The 2,120-nt window shown below is 42.5% G+C and overlaps 1 protein-coding gene across 1 annotated transcript in view; it reads right to left on the reverse strand.

Moving 5' to 3' along the window:
• LOC100940628 (pre-mRNA-splicing regulator WTAP) overlaps positions 1–2,120 on the reverse strand; it is a 35,635-nt gene that overhangs the window by 20,581 nt on the left and 12,934 nt on the right. The window contains exon 3 of the mRNA XM_023514641.1: positions 1,692–1,747. Within this exon, the coding sequence (XP_023370409.1) occupies positions 1,692–1,747 (56 nt within the window). The remainder of the gene's footprint in view (positions 1–1,691; positions 1,748–2,120) is intronic.

Raw genomic sequence — 2,120 nt, forward strand, 5'->3', positions numbered from 1 at the left:
GTGATGCCATGGCACTCTACCCAGGGGGATAGCTTGAGGCTCCATCTCAAAAAAAAAAAAAAAAAAAAAATCTAACCTACCCCATGATTGCATTAATGTACACAGCTATGATTTAATACAAAAAAAAAATAATAATCTACCCTAACCCTTTCAATATACAGATGAGAAAATAAAGAACATTAAGTTAAATGAGTTGGGCAAAGTCTCACAAAGAATAACTTTGCTTCATTAGTAAATGTATTTCTTCCATAATTAGAAGTGCATCTTTTAGGATTACAATTTTTTTTTTTCAGACAAGACTCTCAAGCTGTCACCCTGGGTAGAGTGCCTGGCGACACAGCTCACAGCAACCTCAAACTCTTGGGCCTAACTGATTCTCTACATCAGCCTCTCAAGTAGCTGGAACTACAGGAGCTCGCCACAATGCCCTGCTATTTTTTGGTTGTAGTTGTCGTCGTTGTTTGGCAGGCCTGGGCTGGATTTGAACCTGCCAGCTCCAGTGTACCTGGCTGGCACCCTAGCTGCTGAGCTACAGGTGCCAAGCCACATACACCGGAGCTGGTGGGTTCGAACCTAGCCCACAGCTGCCAAACAACAATGACAACTACAACCAAAAAATAGGCCAGCATTGTGGTGGGCGCCTATAGTCCCAGCTACTTGGGAGACTGAGGTACAAGAATCGTTTAAGCCCAGGAGTTTGAGGTTGCTGTGAGCTGTGAAGCCACAGTACTCTACCAAGGGTGACATAGTGAGACTCTGTCGCAAAAAAAAGCTGAACTCAAAAAGTAAAAACTGCACAAAATCAGCCTATGTGTTTATTAAACTGAAAGCTTCCTGAGAGCAGGGTTTTCCCCCATATCGAGTTATATATTAAGTACACACTACCCAACACTACCCAAGATCTGAACATCTTGGCAGTCTGAGAAAAAAATAATTCAGATCACTTGTTACTCTAGAAGTTATCCTACCTAGTGCTATAGTTCTTAAAAGTGCTGTTTTCCTCACTGTTTATATAATGAAGAAATAGACCACAGTAAGTACATTAATGATTTAAAGACATATTGATATTAAAAACAACATTTGTGCCAGGTGTGGTATCTCTCACCTGTAATCCTAGTATTCTGTGAGGCTAAGGCAGGTGGATAGCTTGAGCTCATGAGTTCGAGACCAGCCTGAGCAAAAGCTAGACCCTATCTCTACTAATAACAGAGAAAATGAGGCCAGAGGATGGCCTGAGCCCAGGACTTGGAGACTGCTGTGAGCTACGATGCCACAGCACTCTACCCAGGGCAACAGCTTGAGATGCAGTCTCAAAAATAATATAAAATAGGCTCGGAACCTATAGCTCAGCAGCTGGGGTGCCAGCCATATAGACCAGAGCTGGTGGGTTCAAAGCCAGCCTGGGCCTGCCAAACAACGACAACTACAACCAAAAAAAAAACTGCTGGGCCTTGTGGCAGTGCCTATACTCCCAGTACTTGGGAGGCTGAGGCAAGAGAATCACTTAAGCTCTTGTGGTTTCTGTGATGCCACAGAACTCTACCCAGGGTGACAGCTTGAGACTCTGTCTCAAAATAAATAAATAAATAAAAATAATAAACACAATATTCGTCCTAAAGACAAACATTATAGTACAAAGTCACAATACATTTTTCAGAAAGACTTGTATTTGGGATAAAAGAATATTTTACCTTAAAATTAACTCATCTCGTGCCATAACTTTGAAGTCTGTCTCACTCAGTCGAACCTATAATGAGAAGTACAACATAAACTCAGTGCTCTTCCTGAAGACATACATAGAAAGTTTCTCCCTAAAGCTCTATACTGAGTCCCATACACATCTCTACAGCATAAGATTGACCTGGCTCAGTATGTATTATTGTTTTTTTCCTTTTTAAAATCTTACTGTAAAGAAGTTTAATAAACAAGGTGAACTAGGCGGTGCCTGTGGCTCAGTGAGTAGGGCGCCAGCCCCATATATTGAGGGTGGTGGGTTCAAACCAAGCCCTGGCCAAACTGCAAGAAAAAAAATAGCCAGGCATTGTGGCAGGCACCTGTAGTCCCAGCTACTTGGGAGGCTGAGGCAAGAGAATCGCCTAAGCCCAGGAGTTGGAGGTTGC

This window comes from Otolemur garnettii, unplaced genomic scaffold (genome assembly GCF_000181295.1).
Source record: "Otolemur garnettii isolate 467f Iridium unplaced genomic scaffold, OtoGar3 scaffold00056, whole genome shotgun sequence".
NCBI lineage: Eukaryota > Metazoa > Chordata > Mammalia > Primates > Galagidae > Otolemur > Otolemur garnettii.